General features: G+C 34.6%; 4 protein-coding genes across 5 annotated transcripts in view; all 4 read left to right on the forward strand.

Annotated features, from left to right (window-relative positions):
• The first annotated feature begins 1,045 nt into the window (after window positions 1–1,045).
• Window positions 1,046–4,151, forward strand: LOC144842275 (uncharacterized). The gene is made up of 5 exons (XM_078698702.1): window positions 1,046–1,191; window positions 1,554–1,676; window positions 2,294–2,363; window positions 2,711–2,952; window positions 3,457–4,151. Exons 1-5 carry the CDS (start codon window positions 1,096–1,098, stop codon window positions 3,544–3,546), a joined length of 621 nt encoding a protein of 206 aa, XP_078554828.1. The 5' UTR covers window positions 1,046–1,095; the 3' UTR covers window positions 3,547–4,151.
• Window positions 4,152–4,189: 38 nt separating this feature from the next.
• Window positions 4,190–12,814, forward strand: LOC144841908 (U3 small nucleolar RNA-associated protein 18 homolog). Of its 2 annotated transcripts, XM_078698201.1 has the most exons (13): window positions 4,190–4,765; window positions 5,342–5,451; window positions 5,904–5,999; window positions 6,239–6,312; window positions 6,778–6,920; window positions 7,407–7,490; window positions 7,957–8,128; window positions 8,799–8,899; window positions 9,006–9,096; window positions 9,553–9,676; window positions 10,172–10,346; window positions 11,207–11,346; window positions 11,952–12,814. In XM_078698201.1, exons 1-13 carry the CDS (start codon window positions 4,457–4,459, stop codon window positions 11,974–11,976), a joined length of 1,644 nt encoding a protein of 547 aa, XP_078554327.1. In that variant the 5' UTR covers window positions 4,190–4,456; the 3' UTR covers window positions 11,977–12,814. The 2 variants fall into 2 exon arrangements, with proteins under 2 accessions (XP_078554327.1, XP_078554328.1); XM_078698202.1 differs by lacking the exon at window positions 7,407–7,490.
• Window positions 12,815–14,134: 1,320 nt separating this feature from the next.
• Window positions 14,135–16,768, forward strand: LOC144842251 (uncharacterized). Its single transcript, XM_078698662.1, has 2 exons — window positions 14,135–14,602; window positions 15,492–16,768. The coding sequence occupies exons 1-2, from the start codon at window positions 14,261–14,263 to the stop codon at window positions 15,777–15,779; spliced, it is 630 nt and encodes a 209-aa protein (XP_078554788.1). The 5' UTR covers window positions 14,135–14,260; the 3' UTR covers window positions 15,780–16,768.
• Window positions 16,769–17,581: 813 nt separating this feature from the next.
• The window catches only part of LOC144843632 (nuclear pore complex protein Nup98-Nup96-like), a 43,060-nt gene continuing 39,024 nt past the window's right edge, over window positions 17,582–21,617 (forward strand). Inside the window, exons 1-2 of the mRNA XM_078700505.1 lie at window positions 17,582–17,683; window positions 21,111–21,193. Coding sequence (XP_078556631.1) covers window positions 21,133–21,193 — 61 coding nt within the window. The 5' untranslated portion in view covers window positions 17,582–17,683; window positions 21,111–21,132. The remainder of the gene's footprint in view (window positions 17,684–21,110; window positions 21,194–21,617) is intronic.

Consider the following 21,617-nt stretch of genomic DNA (forward strand, 5'->3'; position numbering starts at 1 on the left):
GGATTTTTGGTTGAATTTAACCATTTATTATGTTATTTTATAAGTGAAAACATTACTTTTTTCCGTTTTTTTTTCTACGGAAGTGATTAACTTTATTAAAAATACAAAAATAATCTATTCAAAGTCTGATTTAATTAATCTTCATTTTTCATGTTTTTGGGGGACAATAACTTTTTAAACTTGCTTTCTTTGTACCATTAGCGTCCGTCCAACGTAATCTTGGGGAGTTACATTTTAATATTTGTAATTGTGTATGTTTAAATTGTATGTGCTTCGTTTTAACTATCCGTTTTAATATGTAATATAAGTAAATTTAAAATGTATATACAAATGAGACATTTTTATTTGTAGGCTAATAATAATGATGAATTGAAATTTAAAAATCTACTAATTAAATAATTAAAATGAATATATATGTAGACATCTCTCTCTACTGAGCTCGCTATGTCGGTTGGTTGGCTGGTTGTTGGTCGGTCAGTCGGTCTGTAAATACTAACTCAAATTCGCGCACGCGACTGCAGCCATATAAATGGCCTTTTTTCAGACTTTGTCTGCTTTTTGTAAATGTTTTCATACTATAGCCTACCTGAATAAATAAATAAAAGTATATACAGAAAATTTTTGATTTTCATATATATACTTATATATATATTAGTTTCGTCACAAAATGCTTACCGTATTTATTCGAATAGCGTCGCTGGATGTTAATGTTGTTTTCAGGAGGGTTTTTAGGGGCGTTTATTGGAGGGAGACGTTTATTCGGAAGAGGCGTATATTTTTTGTTAAAAAATATTACACAATAATAATTTCAAGAAAGGAAAAAATACAATAACAATTGTAAAATAGGCTTAGTTGGTCAATTGTAGATCATGGAATTCAATGATATGTACGAAAAATGTAAAAAAAAATGTAATATACACGGGGAAATAAATTAATAATAACGCCCCGGATCATAAACAAATAAATAATATCAACAACTCTCTAATTATAACAAGTCTATCGCCCTCTATCTTTCGACATGTACTTCAACATCTACACACAAAACAGTATGGCGGCTGTTTCGAAGTTGTTTTAAGGTAACAACAAAATAAAATTATGAGTAACCCATGGGATATGAAATCTAGATCTCCCAATCTTGGAGCAATTTTAAGGCTAGCTGAACGCACTGGGCATTTACCTCATCATGGAAAAGTATGTAGGCTAGGTCCAATTATCACTTCATTAAATTATTAAACTAGGCTAGGCTTAAGCCTATGTATGCTCTAGCTAGGCCTACCTAGGTTAGTTAGTAAGGCTAGAGGCCAGGCTAGGCAAGGCCCTGTCCTATAATACTAGGCCTATGCTAGGCCTAGCCTATAGTTTGTAGAAAGGCTAGTAAGTAGGCCTAGAGTAGTATAACAAGCAAGGACAAGGTAGGCCTAATAATCAATCAATTGAGGTCTGCTTTTCTGTCTGTAGATTTTGTTTTTTTGGTCCAGATATTAATATACTTGGTTTAATTCTTTACTAATTTAGTAATACTAATTATATTTTTTTAATGGTTTTTTTTTCAGTTTAATATTCATGGTGATACCAAGGAACAATCTAATAAAAATGTTCCAAGCATGTCGCATCATTCACTAGACTTGATTCAACAACTTAGAGAACTAAGTAGACAAGGAAAAGAACTTGACAAAGTATGTATAAAACCTGGTTTCCATAAAATCGCTACACGACAGAGCGTAGCGATTCTATGGAAACGCTAGAATTTATCGGGGATCTAGTACGCGAGCGCTAAATATTCTTTGGTACGCGTATACAATTCATCGCCGGCAAAGTTGAACATGGTTGAACTTTGCCGATTTGACTGCAATGAATCGGGAGCCTTCCCGATTGCGTCGGCGACATCTGCGCGTGTAGCGATTTTAATGGAAACGCTGTAGCGACGGTGTAGCAATTTTATGGAAACCAGGCTTTAAGTTCTGTCTACACTATCAAACTTTATGTCACAAAAAAATGTCATGTGCCTATATATGGACATGATGATGTCATATCACTTCCATATTTAAGCATTCACTACCATATTTGTGCACATCACACTTTTTTTCGCAAATTAGTTTGATAGTGTAGACAGCTTTAGAAAAATAATTTAATTAGATTTAATAGACAAAATATACAATCCTATAAAAAAAACCAACTTGAACTAAAGAAAAGTTTAATTTTCATAGTTTTAAGAGACTTTGGTCCTGAGAGTTTGAGATGTTCCATTACAAGGGTCTGTAGTAATAAGAAGTTTCCCCTCTTTTTCTTGCAGGTTTCTTTAGATATCCAATGCCGACTGCTGGATAAGGACACTAGAGATATTACACACGTAGATATACTTGGTAATTTTTGCAAAATCTTTTTATCTAAAAATCTTGCTTTTTAATTTAGACAGTTAGTTAAATCATAATCAGTAAATTGTGCCAGCTTGTTGTAGGTGTGTTATAAATAATAATGAATGTTTTATATAGTACAAATAATTTAATTCAACTAGAAAAGTTATTACTCCAGTAAAATGAAAAATAGACACAAATGAAAAGGCAAAGGCCAAAAAGGTGAACAACAACAGACAATTTAATCCTGTGAAAGAAAAAAAATTGTTTGTGTCATCTTTCACCTGATGAAATTATTTGTACCATAAGCATTAATTAAATTGTGTAATGTGTAATTCTATATTTTCTCATACCAGAATGTAAAATCTCTCAACTGAATGATTTAACATCCCATCTTCAATCAGTCGTGAAAGCCAAACACCAGCTGATAACACGGCTTCAACAGCCATTTGTTGGCGACTACGTCAAGATTGAAGCCGCATACCATCGTCACGTTCAAGACCTGTTCCCGTTGATGGCGACCTGTCTCGCAGATCTCTCGTCTAACTTGAACAACATTGATTGGATCAGTGAATTTGATCTGAAGAATGTCAAATTAGTAAGATATTATTTTTAGCATGTGTTAGCACACACATTCAAGCAGTTGACTTGTAGCTTAATTGATGAGAAATTAAATCATGCTTTTTAATCACAGTGAATGTTTTACTCCCCCTCCATGTCCATGATAGACATACTATTATTGTTTGTTTTATACCATTCATCTTCAATTAGGGAAATATGGATTGGACCCTCTAATGACCCATGTCAGCCACAGTAGAGATGCAGTCTACCATGACAGGAACCAATGTGGACCAATACACTGGGTAAAACCCTATTGGTGCAAAAGGTTGCTCAAGAAGACTTCTTCTACAACCATAGTAATGGTTGAGAAGAGACTTGGTTGCGGTGCCCCTACCTTAACCACTCAGCCACTCAACTCACAAAAAATGAATAAATTAAATGATAAGTGAATGAAACTAAACTAAGCTGAGCAGATAATTAATTTTTGCTAGCAAGTATGTGTGTTTTATAATTTAATAATTTTTAATTCTTTTACTTCCAGAAGGAAACGCTAAGTTCTATATCTACCAGCCTTGCTCAGCTGCAGACCAGTTTCCAATCGCTTTGTCTAATGAGGGAATGCTTAGAGTGAACAGACTTGAAAAACACATTCAGTAGTGAAGGGACCCAAATATGAGTCCTCCCTGGATAGTGGTTATTGATAGGCCTACAAGAAAATATCATCTGCAACGTGCCATGTAGTGGTGCTATAGGATCTTTACTTTGTATAGTTGGGCTAATTTAGTGCTTTTATTGATGAGCCTACATGCACAGATTTCGTGCTACATGTCCAGTAGTGGCACTTATCATTATCAAAATGTAGTATAATACTGGTGAAAAATCATGGTATATTAGTAGTTGGTACATTGGCTGTCATGTCAGATTTGATCGTGGCCAAATTCAGTAATTTCACTTTCACATCGCACGCATACCATACAAAACACCAGTGTTTCCCAGTGTGTGTTTAAACTGGAGTTTTGCTAGGCAATGAGGAAGAGGTATTAGGCCCTTAGTAGTCCAACATTTCTATATGCACTATTAATTATTATTTTTTTTGTAAATAAAACATTTAAAAACATTCAGAAAGTTTTTTATAAAACTATAGTAAATTAAAAACGATTTAATATCTATCTTGACTTAAAGATGATTTGAAGAAAAAAATTGAAAATCCAATAAACTATTATTTATGTTGGAATATTTTGTTGTCCTTTGTTTTTTTTAAGGTTGTCTATTAATTATGGCCCTAAAAGCCGTCCATAAAGTGGAAATTACCCCCTCTATAGTGTGTATTACCGCCATGCGCCATGATGTTTTGATTTCGGTGTCATGTTGTTTCCCCGTGGTGTAACCACATGTTCACATTGTTACCTGCCTAGCTAGGCAGCCTAGGCCCAAGAAAACTTTATGAAAGTACATCGAAACGTGTATGAATGTATAGTAGGTTAAATTAGATCAAGTACAGTAATAAGACAACGCAAAGAAAAAAATCAAAAGGAAGGAAAATGCTAGGCCCGACAAGCAACTCGTCATCGACGAGAAGAAGGTCAGTCGGTGGGGAGGAAGAAGGGATCACTGAAGGGGTTGATAATGATATATTGGGCCTAGGCCTAGACAATGAGCTTAAAGCAGATATTCCTATTCCGCTTATGTTGCCTAGTAAACGTAGAAAAACTGCAAAAACATTAGGAGAAGAAGAATCAGAAAAAAGAGCTGAACGTATGTTAGAAAAAGTTGTATTTGGAGGTGAGCAATCAACATTGGATAATTTATTTGCTGACAAAATTGAATCTGATGAAGAATTAAATGAACAGGTAATTACATTTAAATGTGTTGTTTTTACTAGGCTAGGTCTAACTAAAATTGGTAAATGTGCCATTTGCCAAATCATGATTTTTGGACAGAAAGAATATGGTCTGGTAAAATTGACTGTTTTAGGCCTTAATAATAATATGTATTGAGGTAACATGCGCAGAACACATGTATGTATACAGATTATTTCAAATGCAAATCAAGAAAACATTACCAACATTGAATATAATTTAGTAAATTAAAAAAAGATCATGGAATTGGAATTAAAGATGGTCTGATGTAAATGTTTCAATCGGCACCCTAAATAAATGATTAGATGAACGTTGGTTGACCATGCTGAGTGTCATCCTCTACACAAAATGTTGTCTATTGACACATGATCAATTTTGTCGATCGAAAATATTATAGAAAACTTTAAAATTCTTTGGACGGTTGAATGATAGCCTCATTCCATTTAGCCGAGTTTTATAAATCGTGAACTCGATTAATTATCAACTTTGTAATCATAGTTTTACATTTTTTACAGGATGTGTATAATATGTTATTTTAACAGATGCTTCTATTTACATTTTTCTTAGATGTCGGGTGAAGAACTATTTTTTATAGACCGTGGTGACAATTCTGAGGGCGTTTTAGATCAATCAAAACCAAAGCCTGCATGGCATGACGAGGATGATGATCAAATAACGTATGTTTTTTGTTTTATCTTATCCCATGGGCAGTAGAAGGAGGACGGATTTTTCATAGAATTTTCGTACTGGGCTAAGCCTAAATGTCTTTCTACACTATCAAACTTTATGTGACAAAAAATGTGATGTGCCCATGGACACGATGATGTCATATCACTACCATATTTGGGCATATCATACCCATATTTGGGCACATCACACTTTTTTTTTATAGTGTAGCATAATACCGTACCACACATGTACTCAAACCAAGCATGGTATATTTGAAATCATCCCTTTTTTAGAGCTTATTAGTGCCCTATGGTACAGTATTATATTTATGTTTAACTAGATTCTAAAGTCTAATGTTTTTCTTTCTAGCCACTGGTTTAACAGAGATCTTTATTTTAAATTAACACTTTGCTATTTAAGAGACAAAAAAATGGTTTAAAATTATTTTTTTTTTCTGCAGGCTTGATATGACTGGACGCAAGAAACTTCAAGATATAAGACATAAAGATGAAAAGGAATTATCTGGAGATAAATTAAAGCAACGCTTAAAATCACAGTAATGAACCAAACTTTATTTAGAATGTCTTTTCTACATAAACCCACCACCTCCTTTTCATTCTAGCCTAATGAAAATATGAATAATTAAAATTATACTTCATTTAGCCAAATGTCAATCTCTCTCCCAATGTGAATATGATGTCAAATTATGGGCTGCCTCTCAGACGGTGTCTGCAGGCATTCTATCTTCCACATTCCAAAAGTATTCAAAATCTAATAAATTATATTTATTTTTAGGTTTGAAAATTTAACTGGATCAAAACCAAACTGGGCTAAGTTGAAATCGGAGAGAGAAGACCGTAAAAGAAAAGGTTAGCTATCCAAGCCATCCCATTTTTAGACATCCTGTCTCTGAAAATGTTTTGGATTAATTTTGGTTTCTTTAATAATCTACTGGATTAATCAACTCTAATAGTTCATTTGACATCTAATATAAACTACAGTAAGATAGGAGATCTTGTGTTGCAATTGTTGTGGTAGATAGGTAGCCTGGAGGTGTGTTAGATAGGTAGCCCGGAGTTGTGGTAGATGCATGTAGGTAGCCGGGTGTTGTGTTAGATAGGTAGCCTGGAGTTGTGTTAGATAGGTAGCCTGGAGATTCGTTAGATAGGTAGCCTGGAGTTGTGGTAGATAGGTACTATAGACTGGAGTTGTGGAAGATAGGTAGCCTGGAGATGCGTTAGATAGGTAGCCTTTAGATGCGTTAGATAGGTAGAATGGAGCTGTGATAAACTAATAATAAATTCAGGCCTGTATTATATTTTGTTATTTACAAGATGCAAGCAGTGACGAAGAAGATGATGAGGAGGAAGACTTGATGAAGAGAACAGGCGATTATCTGGCCTCTTCAAAATCACTCACAAAAGGCTTTATTGATATTAAAAAGTACACTGATGCAAACAAAGCATCACCCTCTGAGGTAATAAAAAAACATTGTTGGTTTTCTTTGAAGCAGAATTAATCCAATTCCCCTAGGTTGAGAACTAAAGGACTTAAGAAAGGTCTAAAAAGCAACCGACCTCTCAACCTATGATTAAAAATGATAACCATCTTAGGACCTGTTCAGACTTGGTTATTTACTTTTAGTGGAAGTTGTTTTTTACCAACCACAGTTGGTGATAACTGTGTCCAAGAAACCAATTTACCTGGGTAAATTACTGAGTCTGAACAGGCACTAAGATTGGAATAGATAGTTGGTTGTTTTAGAGGAGGCTTTAGTGATAGAGATCTGTCTATTATGTTTAACTTTGAGGAGAAAATTGTATGAACAAGACTCATTTTATCTAAAGCTATGTCTACACCATCAAACTTGATGTGAAAAAAATGTGATGTGCTTCTATATGGACATAATGTTGTCATATCACTGCCATATTTAAGCATATCACTACCATATTTGGTATTTCAGGGTTGGATAGAGTCAGTAGAATTCCATCCCAATGCACATGTTCTACTTACAGCTGGAAAAGATCTGAGGTTGAACTTATTTCAGGTAACATTATGGTTTTTGTTTCAAAATTAAACTAACCAAGGCAATCTAACAACAGGACACTGAGCTCGCCTTTCCAAGATAGGAACTCGTAACAGTTCTTTGATCTTATGTCTGGCTGCCACAAATACCAACAGTACTGTACTATGGATATATTCTTTGTGGTGTGGTGTCTGTTAACCAAACATTTTAGGAAGCCAATTGGCCAATCGAAAATCAGTCAAAGGTTTAGTGGGCATGGATCTGATTGTGTCGCAGCCGCAGATAAACCCTTTGATCTCTAGAGCTCAGCATCCTGTTGTTGGAATGACATTTGCAAAATATTAGGTAGTAACTTAGGCTAATTCTAAGCCTAGGTATTTATATTGCAATCCAGCCAAGGGTGTTGTGTGTCCAATTTGTGTCGCCTTAAAAAGTATTGACCTAATGACACTGACATTTGTAAGTATGGTGATTTGATTTTTATTAGGTTGATGGTAAGAACAACGCTAAAATTCAGAGCGTGTTTATGGAGAAGTTTCCAATAATGACGGCGCACTTCTCTGCAAATGGCGAGGAGGTCATCATGAGTTCAAAAAGCAAATGGTTTTATGTTTATGATATGATTGCTGGTAAAATTATCCACATTCCATATATAAGAGGTAAGAAAGACTGTGAAGAAAGAATGCTAAAACTTTATTAGCAAACACTATGCTACGATATTGATATGCTGATTTTGCGATGCTTCCTCATGATTAATATAATGCCGAAAACGATCAATGAGCCCAGCTTGTCAACGATTATGTAGCAAGATGGTCATCCTGTGTGAAATACATTTACTAATACTGATACATACATACATATGGGATCCTCCTCTTCTACGTTGTAGAACTGGAGTCGAAAACCTATTCAGCACCAAATAGCCTACTAAGGTGTTCTTCGATTGGGTAATGGCTTTGGCTTGCCTGATTTCCATACTTAAAATACGAGAGATTTTAATCCACGGATCACGATAGTACCGTCTTGTTGGAACAGCAAACAGCATCTTTATTGTAATTAATGTGTTCGGTCCTCTACAGATATGACCCAAGTATAATTCCATGCTTGAGTATAATTCCACCCCATAATTTAGGCTAAATATGGACATAAGACTTTGCTTAAGTCCTTTGTAGCAATTCAATTATAATCTTCTAATTTTTGGCAAATTGCTTATTGAAATCCCTGGTAAACTATATTTTGTCATGTACAGTACTGTTTAAATCTCAATAAGTTTATATCATTTTTGTAGGTAGAGTTGGTAAATAATGATGTTTTATTGTATCTTCCTCACAGGTATTCAGGAACGAAAATTAGAAAAGTTTGAGGTGTCGCCTGATGGCCAGTACTTGGCATTTCTTGGTAGCTATGGGCAAATTTATTTACTCTCAGCTAAGGTAGATATACTGTAATATTTGAATTTTTGTCAGAATAATTTATTGTCAAATATCGAAACAAGTTTCAAGGACATTCAATAGACATTTAACATTTTGTTCTTTTCAGACAAAAGAGTGGATATCTACATTAAAAATGAATGGATCTGCAGAAGCAGTGGCATTCTCAAAAGATGGGAAAACACTTTACTCCACAGGAGGTAATCACATGATCACAAACAAATTATATAAATACTGTACAACAATTCTGTATAATGTTTAAGAAATGGAAACAAGGTTACAATGCATTGTAGGATTCAATCTTTCAACATTTACAATGTTTTAATTGCTGGGAAAGGTTTGGTACTACAAAATTTAAAAAAATGTTCCTAGTTTTAAATAAATTATGAATGTAAGCCCAAAGACCACCTTTTTGCTGAAGTGCCCTGTTTAGACTAGAGACTAACCTAGGCCTGGCTCATGACGATTGTTTTGCCCACTGATACTAAAACAATCTTTACTAAAATAGGTAACTGATCTTTTTGCTTCCCATTACACTTTTAATTGCCTTTTACCTGTCTGCCAAGCCTACAGGAACACAGTAGGTAGGACAAAATGAACACCTTCTATAACAATTCTGGCCATTTGAATATTTACATTATTATATTTATTCATAGATGATGGTGAGATTTATGTTTGGAATTTGCAGAGCAGGACATGTCAGCATCGCTTTGTTGATGATGGCTGTGTGAAGGGGACAAGTATAGCTGTGTCACCAAATAATATGTATTTAGCTTGTGGGTAAGTACCTGTTTCAGTCACCCGATTTTAAATGATATTGGAAATTCTGAAATTCATTTGTACTACAAACCAGACAAGCCTGAATAAAATCGTCACAATCTAGGCTAGTTAGACCTATTTACAATCACTTCCACTGCTAGTCTCCAGTTAAAAAGAACACTTCAGGCAAAAGATACAGATTTGCCAGATGAACATTTTAAATTTATTTTACCAGTAATTTATGTTGTTAAAAATTACATGCAGCTCATTTAATAAAATGTGAATTAATGAATTAGAGAAAAAAAATGAGATTTTCATTTATCTTTTGTTAATATATTTTCAAAACATGTATTGTTGTATGTTAATCTCAAAGTTGATGGCATCTAACTTGACCACATGCACTTGATGATAAAAGTTTATTAAAATCCAGCTACCTGATTAGATTATTAGTAAGTCCGTGATGAAGGAAGGCATGTGAGAAAAAGACTTTGTAGTAACATACGTTTTATGTTTTAGATCATACAGTGGAGTTGTAAATATCTATGATCATCATGATTGTTTATCGAAGACAAGACCAAAGCCAAGTAAAGCTATTAAAAATTTAACAACACCAACTTCTAAGGTTTTATTTAATTCAACCAATGAGATTCTCTCTATTGCCTCAAGTGCTGTTAATAAGGCCATCCGATTGGTAGGTTTTATGGATGTCTATATTATGTCAAATGATTAAAATACTCAGTGGCACTACTTATACAAATGTGGCACTACTTATTCAAATGTGGCACTATGTATTCAAATGTGGCACTACTTATTTAAATGTGGCACTAGGTATTCAAATGTGGCACTACTTATTCAAATGTGGCACTACTTATTCAAATGTGGCACTAATTTAAATGTGGCACTACTTATTCAAATGTGGCATAACATATTCAAGTGTGGCATAACATATTTAAATGTGGCACTACATATTCAAATGTGGCACTACTTACTCAAATGTGGCACTACTTACTAAAATGTGGCACTACTTACTAAAATGTGGCACTACTTATTCAAATGTGGCACTACTTATTCAAATGTGGCACTACTTATTCAAATGTGGCACTACTACTTATTCAAATGTGGCACTACTACTTATTCAAATGTGGCACTACTACTTATTCAAATGTGGCACTACTACTTATTCAAATGTGGCACTACTTATTCAAATGTGGCACTACTTATTCAAATGTGGCACTACTTATTCAAATGTGGCATTACTTATTCAAATGTGACATTACTTATTCAAATGTGGCACTACTTATTCAAATGTGGCACTACTTATTCAAATATGGCACTACATATTCAAATATGGCACTACATATTCAAATTTGATGCTACTTATTTAAACGTGGTGCTACTTATTTAAACGTGGTGCTACTTATTTAAACGTGGTGCTACTTAATCAAATTTGATGTTACTTATTAAAATGTGGTGCTACTTATTCAAATGTGGCACACACTACTACAGTATTTATACTATATATTTATATTAAGTTTAATTTCTTTTATTTAGGTCCATCTACCTTCATATTCAGTATTTTCAAATTTTCCTGAGCTAAATGATATGACAGGACGAGTGAACTCCTTAGATTTTTCACCAAGAAGTGGGTTTTTGACCCTCGGAAACAACAAAGGTCAAGCACTACTATACAGGTAACTGGACTTTTGTTTGTTCTCACCTTTTTGAAAAACCGGACACCCTTTGACTGGCCCAAAATGTCCAGTTACACCTCCAGTCTAAATATCCTACAGCAGAGGTCCTAACTTGGCAAAACAAAAGATCAGGAAACTTTATTATAGCATAGCCAAACAATAGAGGGTGGTATTTTTAAGAATCTTAGGCATCACACTATAGAGGGTGTTATTTTTAAAATCTTGGGCATCATATCAGCATTATGGCAGTAAAAACAATGTCAGCCATTTTACAGACATGTAAAAGGTGGAAAATGTGTTAGCAACACATTTTTTACCTTTGGTTATCAAACAAGGGCTTATTAGTTGAGAATTTTGTCCATGTCCAAAAGAATCTGGAGAAATTACACTTTTAGTGAGAGACAGGACCCAACATTTTGTGAAATTCCTGCTATTGTTAGGAGACTTTTTTATTTATTCTACTGTGTTGATAGGTGGCATTCCATAGACATACTAATACACCCAAGATGCTGTGAATTTAATGTTTACCATTAACACTATCTACTCTATTTTTTAAAAATGTTCAGCCACTTGAATGCTTATTTTGTTTATTTTATTTTTATTAGGTTGAAGCATTTTTCTGAATCTTAACTTACGTGGCAAATGACTTTGACAGTATAAGTTCAAATGCACATTGCATTTCATAAAAAGTATTGGTTCTAAAAGTAAAGGACTCACCTGTGGACAACTAAGTTTGGATTCACATTAGGTGGCAAATGGAATGCTGTGAAATAAACATTCTGAAGACCGTGGTCATACTGATGTTATGCATGCCAACGGATATAAGATTTGTAGCATTATATACAGTATATTCTAGGCACAGAACTGCAGGAGTTTTCTGATATTTCCGCTGTTTGTCAGCCTACCAATAAAGCCGAAAAATTAGTTGGGGACACATATGTCATGTTTTGGAAGGGCCTGTAGCCGTATTCACCAATCATACTTAAGTGAGATATTTCCCTTAAATATTAAGTACAGTATTTCATTTAACTCAATAAATATTTAAGTATTTCACTTAAATTGTGTATTCACTTTCGATAGGAGATTTTAATTTTAAGTGTGTTTCCCTTAGCCTAGGTGTGATTGGTGAATCGGTGACATACATACTACTGTTTACTATAGATGATGATACCCAAGATGTTTTAATAGTGCCCTCTATGATTTGGCCGCAGTTGCTTGATCTTTCATTTTTCAAAGTTGACTATCTGCAAGCTTTAAGTTAATTATTGATTAATGGAAACAGAGCGTGTGACTTTTCTTTTTAGTAGTGCTATCCCCTGGAAACATACATCGATCAGTAGTAGACCTAGGCATGCCACTTCTTTTTAATACAAAATAACTTAGTCATGACATAAATACATTTTGAAGTAATGTACAAAGATGTTTTATTTACAAAAAATAAGTATTTTGTGTAGAATAAAAATATCACAACCAAGATCTTTTGTATACTCGTTTTCCAATTTCATATCTATTATGTTCTGTATGTTCATAACATTGTTGTGTATAATGTACAGTACATGCATCCTTGAGGTGTAACATGATTTTGATGACAGAATTGAGTAAATTAAAGATAAGCTTGATAGACTGAAATGTTATTGAAATTGGGCTGTTAACTTAAAGGCCAGGTGCGGGCAAAAAATGTCTATTAATCATACATTCCAATAATTATCGATCTATAGTTTCCCCTATGTTTCATATTTTTTGGGATTTTATTTGTGTTACACAAGCTTGTTGAAAATAAGCACTTTCTTATCAGTGGGGGATAGTTCAAATTACACAGTAAAATCTCTATTCATTTGTACACAGATTTTGTAAATAGAGAGGCATTTTAAAAAGCTATGAAAAATAAACGGTGTGGTAAAAAATTTTATCAGATGACTAAATATAGGTAATATAACTTGAATTTTACATTTCTGGTATTTTTATTCAACTTCAGATTTTTATTTTCATACTATATCAAAAATTATCCACCGTATATCCACCATCTTTTTTCACCTTCTAGGGAGTCACCAGACATGTTATTACATTAGGTTAAACTACCTAACTACTGAAAAAAAGTCTTCCTGTTTTTTATGGCAGAATTTTGCCAAATTTTGTATTTGACCATATTAAGGGAAATTCATGTTTTTTCGTTTTGATTTCTGTTACAAATATTTGATTTATGTACAATTAACCAGATATTATATTTAAAATTCATGCCTATACCTGAGCTTTAAACAGTTTTTTAATTCCTTATTCATGCTTTTTGTATAACTTATATGTCATCTGTAATAAGTCCATAATATTAGCAAGGACGTAAAACAGTGAAACGCCAAAAATTTAATACATTGATGTGCACAGCACATTTTTTCTGGAGTGTCTCAATTTGTTTTTAAAATTTGAATCATATTTAATAATGATATCTGTATACAACGAACTCCAAAGAAATTGAGGAAATGTTGATTGTATTTGCTATGTATATTATACTACTGTATGCAAATAATATATAGATAAAAAAGAAATATTTCAGTCCACATTGAAGTTGATTGCCGAAAATGAACCATTTTTAAATATAGTATCACAATGACTAGCCTTAGCTTTTTATTGGATCATATGTTCTTATTTGTTTTATGTTGTTCTTATAAATGTTTTCTTATCGACGATCTATGTATTATTACAAGTCACATGGGGTTGGAGGTTGTTCTACCCGTTTCTGAAATGGACGATCCCATAATAACACAGCACCGTTGCGTAATACAGTGTTATGTGGTGGGCGTCGTCGTAGGAATGTGTTAGCCAGGTTGAAAGGACGTGGTCCTGGGACTACATTAAATAACTGTTCGTTTAGTATTGATTAAGGCTTCAATTAGCCTTTTTGAAAATAGAAATAACCACGATGGGTACGCGCTCATCATTTCTCTACAAATTAGCGATTGGAACTACAGCATCAGTGACATTGATAATCCTTATTGTAATGAGTTTCGTCTATGTCCACCCATACCGTAAAACGAAGGATTTTGAACCTACTACTTGTAAGGTGAAGGTACATGATATTAAGATCCAGGAAAATAAAGAATGTAATTGTTACACTACCAGTGAATCAAGTGATTATGAGACGTACTGTGACTACGGTGATTTTGAATGCCTGAAAATATTTGTGAGTTTTTTGGACAGTCGTCGTCGAAATAGAACTGCAATGCTGTATACAACGGATAAACAATATCGAAGTGATAAAGAAGTAAGTATAAAGGCCTCACCTCATTATTCAACAAGGATTAATGATTAAGGTCGAGTATAAAGGCCTCACCTCATTATTCAATAAGGATTAATGATTAAGGTCGGGGGTTAAGGTCGTAGCGTTTTACTTAACTGCTCGATGAAGTGTTACACAATTGTAAAGCTCACCCGACACCAAACTGTCCACCCCTACTGTGAAGTAGACGATTCCGACTGTCAAAAGAATTTGGCCGTGACCTAATATGAATATTCTATTCAAAATATTATATAAACTGGTACCCATTTACAGTATTTTGTATAATAAAGTATATGATACTAATAGTACACTATATGAATAGAATCATTACCCTACACTAGGAACCAAAGTATGGTCGCGATCCATCCATGAGTGATCCCCATTCCATTAAATTATATTTATTTTGACGCATAACAAGTAACGAGTCTAGCTAATTTGCATGAACCCCTGTACGACGTGACGTAACTCGTGTGACGTAACTCATTATGTAAACGCACAACGATGCAATGTGGGAGCCACAGGCAAAAGCCCAAAGCCAGGCTATGAGCTCATTGGCTAAACTCAGCGGCCCCTGGGGGGGGGGGGGGCTCTGAGCAGTACCCAGAGGGAAAAACAGTCATTAAAATATGTCGAAAAAGGCTAAAAATGTCCCTGGCCTCCAGTGTTGGAGGGCCAGGGTTCCTGAACCAGGGGCCTCAGATCTCTACGTTTCGCCGCTGCCCAAAGCCCCTTTTTCGTATGCTGAATTTGTGAAAAAGGTACAACATTATGGCGTATATATAGGGACCATGGCCGGTTGTTATGCTGTTAATAATATACATAAGCCTATTTTGTTTAAAAATATTAATCTCATAAATTGTTTTATTCACAACAGTGCACCTATCCGGTATGTGACACCTACGACCCAGAACACGTGTACGTATTGTCGGGCAAGTATGTAGAGGATCAGGACTACCTCGACTTCCGTGACAAGTACACCGTCCCAGGAACCAACATTCCCTGCTTTTACAATCCTGAACTCGGAGAAGCCATAATGGAGCGACTAATTACCCGGGAAGATGCGATTGCCAGCACAGTGGCAACAGTAGCTACGGGTGCATTCATAATTCTAATACTGTTACTCTGTTTGATTAGATCGAGTTATTATAGGCACTATTCGTAATATAATGTGAGAACAGGACTCCATGACGTCACTGATACGCGTCAGATGGCAGGACTTTAACGTCACCCCGTATGACGTCAAGTGGATGGAGGACTTTGACGTCACACCGAGTTACACATCGACACAATTAATAGTTGGTCTCCCTTGGACGCCGCAAGTTGTGTTGACCACCACCACAAATCAAAAAGCCTGACCAACTTTTATACCATTGGATAGATACATATTACAAACAAATTATTGACTTAAATATTACTAACGGGTAATTTTAGTGTGAGATTCTTAAAGTCAAAACAGTTCGGTATGACGGGTAGATGCGTTGTATTTTATATTTTATTTATAATGATGACGTGGATGTCAAAAATAAATTGTTTAGAAGCACCAGGCCCCTTGAGAAGTAAATGTCCAAAATGAACCAAGAAATTGTGGCATACAACAGGGTATACCTCCGTGTTTAAGGCCAATTTACACAGACGAGCGGTAACAGTAAGCGGAAACCGCGTAGTTTGTCCCACGTAGAATCTGTATCTATCCTGAGCGGAAACCACCCGTCGCTCTCCGTTGTGTGTAAATGGTCATACGGAATAACATAGATTCTATATTGTTATTACCACCGTTACCGCTCGTCTGTGTAAATTGGCCTGTATACGTTATTATAGCATTTTGCAACATATTTTTTCTCCCTAGTCCTGTATAGGGCCGCCGCGGGTTTCATCAACATTTAATCTAATTTTGAGGTGCATAATATAGTTACCAGGTTATTGTAAATGACAACGGTGTACAGTATGTATTGTTATGCACAATATTACGTATTATTTTTACAAGGTCACGCATCGTCAGTGTTCCTGAGTTTTGTGTGCGATGATGCGAATCAACCATTGTTCTACTAGATTTCTAAAATAGCACACCGTTTTTGTATTATATAAAAAATGTTGGTGTATATATAAATGTATATTTTTATATGTGGTCAAAATAAAGTTATATGGAATCTAGTTGTGCAATGTTTACATTAATTAATTATTGGTAGTGGAGCTGAGCGCCGACTGGATGATAGTTTCTCTGGAAGGTGATCCGTAATTGTTGTCCGAACCTATTGAGGCCTACAGATCTTATGGATGTGTTAATACAATAACTGCACTTGTTATCAGCAGATTGTGAAATATAATGCCACTTTTAGCAGTGGCACATCTTGCAAAATGTTAAAAAATACCTAACTGAGGGAAAGAAAAATGAAAACTAAAATATTTGTCATGTTTGATATTGGGGACTTGCTCAACATAAATTCAATGAGCTCTTTTGCATAATTACTCAACGTTCAATCTGATCATAGTCCGTGGAGACTGGTAGAAAGAAGTCGTGCACACCTGGGAATAAAATAAATTACTGTTTTGTGATGCGACTGTACTTGCTCGTGATATATGGCCATCCCAATATATTATTCCAGTAATTGTCACCAGTTCACACTCAGGTTAAACATTACCGATAATGATCTTTTAGGATTAATGATATTTTTTATCAATTTTCTCTCTTATCCGTTCATTAATAATAATAAATCGTTGCCCAACAAAACCAAGTACACTCAGGAGCATGCCCAGTCCGAGTTTACAAATTCCCATTTCGGTCAAACCGTAGTATTATACTGGCTTCCGCGTGGTAGAGTTTCCTATTCATTCTTCGTTCCTCGAATACTGCCTAAAAGCGCGGCGCGAAAATATACTCATACGCCACCATTGTTATTGAATCATGCTGTGGAGTACAAAAATAATTCAGCGGGAAAATAAACATCGAACAAACAACCCTGGAATTTTGTAATCATCATGGCTCGCTGATTCTAGGCCTATCGAGATTTTGCAAGCTTATTCTTGTTTTAACTGGTTAAATCACGATTTATGATTATATATATGCAGGTAAATTATTACTGGTTCATAAACTTCATCGTTGGTATTTTTTGTTGTATGACTTGTGAAAATATTGAAAATCTTTTGCTTAGTTTTATTTGTTTCCGCGTGTGTTAATTAAAATCACATCGGTCGGTTTTTGTTGAAGAAGTGTGTTCCGTGCGTGTGCATGTGTAGTGTCAAGATACCCAAACAACGCTCGCTGGGTCATCATCAGGCCTAGAGCTAGGCTGCTGCTGTTTGACTTTGTGGTGTATTGTGTGCTGTAGTTAATAATATAAGGCTAAGCTCTAATGTATGAACAGGTGGGATAATATTATTAGTAGTGTCAAACGTGTACAATAATTTGATTTTTGAGTTAAAAATAGGTTGTTTTTTTAGTTTTAATAGTATTTTAGAAAGTTGTGTGTGATGGTGGTCCGGATAACCTTTTCTTAGTTCATTTGAATGTGACAAAAATTGATCTAGCCTAGGCTAGGCCCCCTATTCTATATCATGCTATGATTTAAAAAAAAAACCAGAAACATTTTTGTGATCGCCTTAACTAAATCTAAAATCCATGAAAAACAACACCAATGTGTATAGGGTAGAGGGCGCGCTACCCGGACATTGTTGTTACTCGGACATTTGATACTGTTTACTTATGAATATGTAAAACTTATTGACCAATCAAATCATTTTCTTCATGAATTATTCATTACCGATGTCACGTCGCTGGGTAACCAAAAAAAAATTACAATTTTCCATGAACATCGCTTCTAAAAACCAGTAATTTATGTGAGGTCAAGTTCAAGGTCACACATGATTTTGGGTTTTTAAAGAAACTTATAAGGTCATAGGTCTATAAAATCTACACCAAAATTATTTAAAATGTGTAAAAGTAACCCAAAATTTGATTTTATTAGTTGGTTCTTAACTCTTACTTCGTTGTTAAAAAAAAAAAAATTGGCCGCTACACGTGGATATGGCTGATAGAGGGCTTCAAATACCAAGAACCAAAATGGTACCCTGTTTTAGAAGTCGGACAGTAGGTGGCGCTAGATATAAAGACATGTAATTAATCACTAAAATTAATTAGTGGATCGCATTTTTTAAAGTAATTCAATATCTCTATAAAAATCAAATATTATAAATAATTTTTTGTAAATATAAAGAATAAAATAATTATATTATATATTGTATATTAAAAAAAAAAAAAAAATTTTTTATTGAAAAAATGTGAAATATAAACAAAACATTGAGGGCGTCCGAGTACCAAAAAACGCGTCCGAGTACCGATCCTTGAAGGCCTAGGTAATCGATGGCCCTTCTAGATATGAATTTTGTTGTTGTTTTGGGTGACACTAAATTATTTATTACACTTATATTTGTAAGTTTCTATTAAAATTCTAAAAGTTTGTCAAAATGTACAATTTTAGCAATTGTGTACATTTATAGTGTTATTGTCCGAGTACCGCACCCCTTACCCTATAGACACTGCGACTGCACAACACCACAGTAAAAAACGTGAATCGACTGATCACGACTGCAAGGTGGTCTCCGTAGCACAAAAATCGTGTATTTAATAGTAGGTTACACATATTGTTGGTCAACAACACTGGGTTTACCTAGATTTTCATTTGTATTAAATAATGATATTTTTAGCACCCTTGAATGAAAAATATACATACATGATTTATGCACTTGTCAATTGTATTGACCCCAGGGAGAGGTGTGACATTGATGCATCATTTATTCATCAATTATTGACACAGTGGTGCTTCAAAAAGACATAGGCCTACTGTAGATGGTACTGTACAGTACGTCACATCAATGAACAATGGTGTGTCAATGTCATGTTACTTTACCACTCACCATATCATGAACAACACGGTCACAATGCATTAAAGTGCATTACATTGCAAGACTCTATCCAGTGCCTTGGAATTTGGAGGGATCAAAACATCCCTCCCATATCTTTTAAATAATAAACTATGGATTCAGTAATGCTTAACATGTTTATTGTTCTGAAGGGTTTTTAAAGGGGCATTTATTTTTTGGGTGTACTGTAAAATTAAAACTTTAAAAAATATTGAAAATAAACATAATTAAAGTACAATTGGTTACATAGCAAAATACTTTGTACAGTACACTAAGTTGTATTGTAGATGTAGGTAGTTCATATATATTCTTCTATCTACAGATAAAAATGTGTTATTGTGTGGCTGGCTGGGCATTTACAGTATTCAAGGAAAAATTCAATTAAATTCTGGTTTTTAAAAGTGACATTGCAGAAAAATATAAATTGCACCATATTTACATTCTAATATAAACATTAAAAGTATAAAAATATATTAAATTTCCATTTAAAAGTTCATTCAAAAAAAGAAGTGGTAACTGGAGGGGTGCCCCAAACCAAAATCATAATATTGGCGCAGGTTCAAATATCTCCTTGACCATAGTTTTGGTGGTAGAACAAGTCTTAAACGCCATTAAAAACGAAGGTCCAATGTACTGTGTACATATGGTTGATGTGAAAGAGCCCAGGGAATCTTTCATGATGAGTAGGGGGTTCCCCGGTGTCCTGGTTCAAATTCTGCCCCTGTTACAGCTGTTCACCTGCACCCAATCCCAGTATAGCTTCATTTGAGCTGCAATAGGGATTATCACGCCAAGAATATTACATTTAGAATATCGCTTAAACAAAATTTTATTCCAGAAAAATTAAATTAAACGTTCGCCCTGCATTTATACAGTACATGTTTATTTAAAGTAGTGCATTTATTATGGTATTTACTAATACCCCTTTCACACCAAAACTCCGGAGTGATCTCCGGAGACACCCCAGGATTTATGACCATTCAAAACATCGAGAAACTCCGGAGATACCCCTTTCACACAAACCTAGCAACACCGGGGTTTATAAAATAAAATTGTAAATGTCGCCCTCTATTTTGTTTGTTTACATAGCGACGATCATTAGAATCATTAATAATATTTTTAATTTAATAATTACTTTAAAAAGTCTCAGAAGTAATATAATATTTTATTGATACTACTTATTATATTTTAAACCCGCTATATATTTTGTACAAATATTTTAAAAGTATTTGAAATAAAACTAAAGCAATGAGTGATCGTGTGAGGATGACCTTTTGACCTAAAACTCCGGAGTTTCGATGTTGGTACCTTTCACACCAAAACACCGGGGTGTCCCCGCAGTTCGCTCTCCGGAGAATGTTCAGCTGTTCAACCCCGCAGTTTTAAACTCCGGAGTTGCTTGATTTTACCTTTCACACCAAAACCGCGGGGCGTCAACTCCGGAGTGTCTCCGGAGTTTTGCTTTTGGTGCTGTGAAAGGGGTAAAGTATTTAACTTGTACTGCAAAATTCCAATTACTCCTTATGACGTCAGATTGACATATTGCTAATTTACTGAGTTCACTTTTTGTTTGTAGGTGTGATCTAGAATAATTCAAGATGTTTAGTGGTGGGGCAAATAAAAGTGGATTTGGAACAACTGGAAACACCTTTGGTTCAGGTGAGATGGTTAATCAATTAATTGATAATCAATTGATAAGAATCAATTGATTCATTTATGATTGGAACGAAACCCATGTCACTGGAAAATTGTGGACTTCGAAAATCACCCTATAATATATAGTAATAAAAATAATAATTCATTCTTATACAGCGCATGTAAGCAAGCTCTCAATGTGCTGCACATAAAATATTATTATCCCCGTCATTTTTTTTATCTAACACGTATGGAAAAAAACTCCCATAATAATGCAGCTAGTAATCAGTGCAAAGTTGTGTCTTGATCTAACCGGTACCCATTTTATACACCTGGGTGGCGAGAGGCCAATGTAAGTAAAGTGTCTTACCTAAGGATACAAGCAATGCGGTGAGAGCTGGATACGAAATACGATCTCGCGATCAGTAATCCGACGTCCAACACACTG

Source organism: Antedon bifida, chromosome 5, assembly GCF_963402885.1.
Source record: "Antedon bifida chromosome 5, ecAntBifi1.1, whole genome shotgun sequence".
NCBI lineage: Eukaryota > Metazoa > Echinodermata > Crinoidea > Comatulida > Antedonidae > Antedon > Antedon bifida.

Coding starts and splice junctions, on each gene's coding strand:
- LOC144842251 (XM_078698662.1), top strand. CDS start 14,261: ATGGGTACGCGCTCATCATTTCTCTACAAATTAGCGATTGGAACTACA. Junction 14,603..15,491: donor AATATCGAAGTGATAAAGAA/GTAAGTATAAAG, acceptor TATTCACAACAG/TGCACCTATCCGGTATGTGA.
- LOC144841908 (XM_078698201.1), top strand. CDS start 4,457: ATGCTAGGCCCGACAAGCAACTCGTCATCGACGAGAAGAAGGTCAGTC. Junction 10,347..11,206: donor TTAATAAGGCCATCCGATTG/GTAGGTTTTATG, acceptor TCTTTTATTTAG/GTCCATCTACCTTCATATTC. Junction 11,347..11,951: donor GGTCAAGCACTACTATACAG/GTAACTGGACTT, acceptor TATTTTTATTAG/GTTGAAGCATTTTTCTGAAT.
- LOC144842275 (XM_078698702.1), top strand. CDS start 1,096: ATGAGTAACCCATGGGATATGAAATCTAGATCTCCCAATCTTGGAGCA. Junction 1,192..1,553: donor ATTTACCTCATCATGGAAAA/GTATGTAGGCTA, acceptor TTTTTTTTTCAG/TTTAATATTCATGGTGATAC. Junction 2,364..2,710: donor TACACACGTAGATATACTTG/GTAATTTTTGCA, acceptor TTCTCATACCAG/AATGTAAAATCTCTCAACTG.